The sequence below is a fragment of the Camelina sativa genome, chromosome 10, assembly GCF_000633955.1.
Source record: "Camelina sativa cultivar DH55 chromosome 10, Cs, whole genome shotgun sequence".
NCBI lineage: Eukaryota > Viridiplantae > Streptophyta > Magnoliopsida > Brassicales > Brassicaceae > Camelina > Camelina sativa.
The window spans coordinates 257078-258656 of record NC_025694.1 but is presented as its reverse complement, the minus strand read 5'-3'; the positions used below and the strand labels follow the sequence as shown (position 1 = coordinate 258656).

Below are 1579 nucleotides of genomic sequence, written 5' to 3'. Positions count from 1 at the left end.
GAACTGAGTACAGAGTAGCTTTCCCCCATCTGTACAATAATAGGCCCAGGAAAGTAAAGCTCTGTGTCTATCACGTTCCTATGGTTATGTACATAAAGACTGAGGATCCTGATCTTCCTGCGTTCTATTATGATCCACTAATTCACCCAATAAGTAACTCAAATAACACTAATAAGAAACAGCGCAAAAGTAATGGTTCTGATGATGATGAGGATGACTTTGTGTTACCAGAAGGAGTGCAACCGTTGCTGAAAAACTCCTCACTCTACACTGACACTACAGCTGCTGGCATTTCATTGTTGTTTGCCCCTCGGCCTTTCAATATGAGGTCTGGGAGGACTCGGCGGGCTGAAGATATACCCCTTGTTGCAGAGTGGTTTAAGGAGCACTGGTAAGCTTATTTTTCTGATGCTACTTAAGCTCTCTTTCCCCTTTGAAATTTTCTAGTCAGTGTTCTAACGTCTAGTGATCTCATTTATTGCAGTCCTCCAGCATATCCAGTCAAAGTTCGTGTTAGTTACCAGAAGCTTTTGAAATGTTATGTGTTGAATGAGCTGCACCATAGACCACCTAAGGCTCAGAGGAAGAAGCACTTGTTCCAATCTCTTGCAGCTACAAAGTTTTTCCAGAGCACCGAACTGGATTGGGTTGAAGTTGGTCTGCAAGTCTGCCGGCAGGGTCATAATATGCTGAACCTGTTGATTCACAGGAAGAGTTTGAACTACCTCCACCTTGATTATAACTTCAACCTCAAGCCTGTGAAAACTCTGACAACCAAGGAGCGGAAGAAGTCACGTTTTGGGAACGCTTTTCATCTCTGCCGTGAGATCCTCCGGTTGACAAAACTTGTAGTTGATGCAAATGTTCAGTTCCGACTTGGTAATGTTGATGCCTTTCAATTGGCTGATGGCCTACGATATATTTTCTCCCATGTTGGCCAATTGACGGGTATGTACCGTANGCTTTTCAGCATGTATGCGTTTTGTCTAAGTTTTCAAGTCCAGCTGTTATAAATTAGCTAGGCCTTTGTTTTTGTCATAGTTTGATAGTGCTGCTTATAGGNGAAACACTTGATCTATTACCGTTTCAATACCGGTCCTGTGGGTAAAGGACCAGGGTGTGGATTTTGGGCTCCAATGTGGAGGGTATGGTTGTTTTTCCTTCGTGGAATATTTCCTCTTCTAGAACGATGGTTACGTAACCTGCTTGCACGTCAATTTGAGGGGCGTCACTCAAAGGGAGTGGCCAAAACTGTCACAAAACAGAGAGTTGAAAGCCATTTTGATTTGGAGCTTCGAGCTGCTGTCATGCATGATGTCATTGATGCAATGCCAGGTTAGCTCTTGCGTTTATAACGGATTTGTTTTTGTGTTGCTCAAGGATGGGATTGCTTTCCTTCAATTTTATCTCTTATTTCTTGATTTTTTACTGTCTGCTAATGTGCAGAGGGTATCAAGCAAAATAAAGCGCGGACGATATTGCAGCACCTTAGTGAGGCATGGCGGTGCTGGAAAGCTAATATACCATGGAAGGTCCCTGGTCTACCTGTGGCAATTGAGAATATGATCCTCCGATATGT

General features: G+C 43.2%; 1 protein-coding gene across 1 annotated transcript; it reads left to right on the top strand.

Annotated features, from left to right (window-relative positions):
• LOC104719907 (pre-mRNA-processing-splicing factor 8B-like) lies at positions 7-1340 on the top strand. Its single transcript, XM_019230632.1, has 3 exons — positions 7-391; positions 485-948; positions 1111-1340. Exons 1-3 carry the CDS (start codon positions 81-83, stop codon positions 1338-1340), a joined length of 1005 nt encoding a protein of 334 aa, XP_019086177.1. The 5' UTR covers positions 7-80.

Bases quoted from the DNA above. Each gene is read 5' to 3' on its own strand.
- LOC104719907 (XM_019230632.1), top strand. From the start codon at position 81: ATGGTTATGTACATAAAGACTGAGGATCCTGATCTTCCTGCGTTCTAT. The intron at 392-484 runs GTAAGCTTATTT...CATTTATTGCAG, and splicing joins GAGTGGTTTAAGGAGCACTG to TCCTCCAGCATATCCAGTCA. The intron at 949-1,110 runs GTATGTACCGTA...CTGTGGGTAAAG, and splicing joins CCATGTTGGCCAATTGACGG to GACCAGGGTGTGGATTTTGG.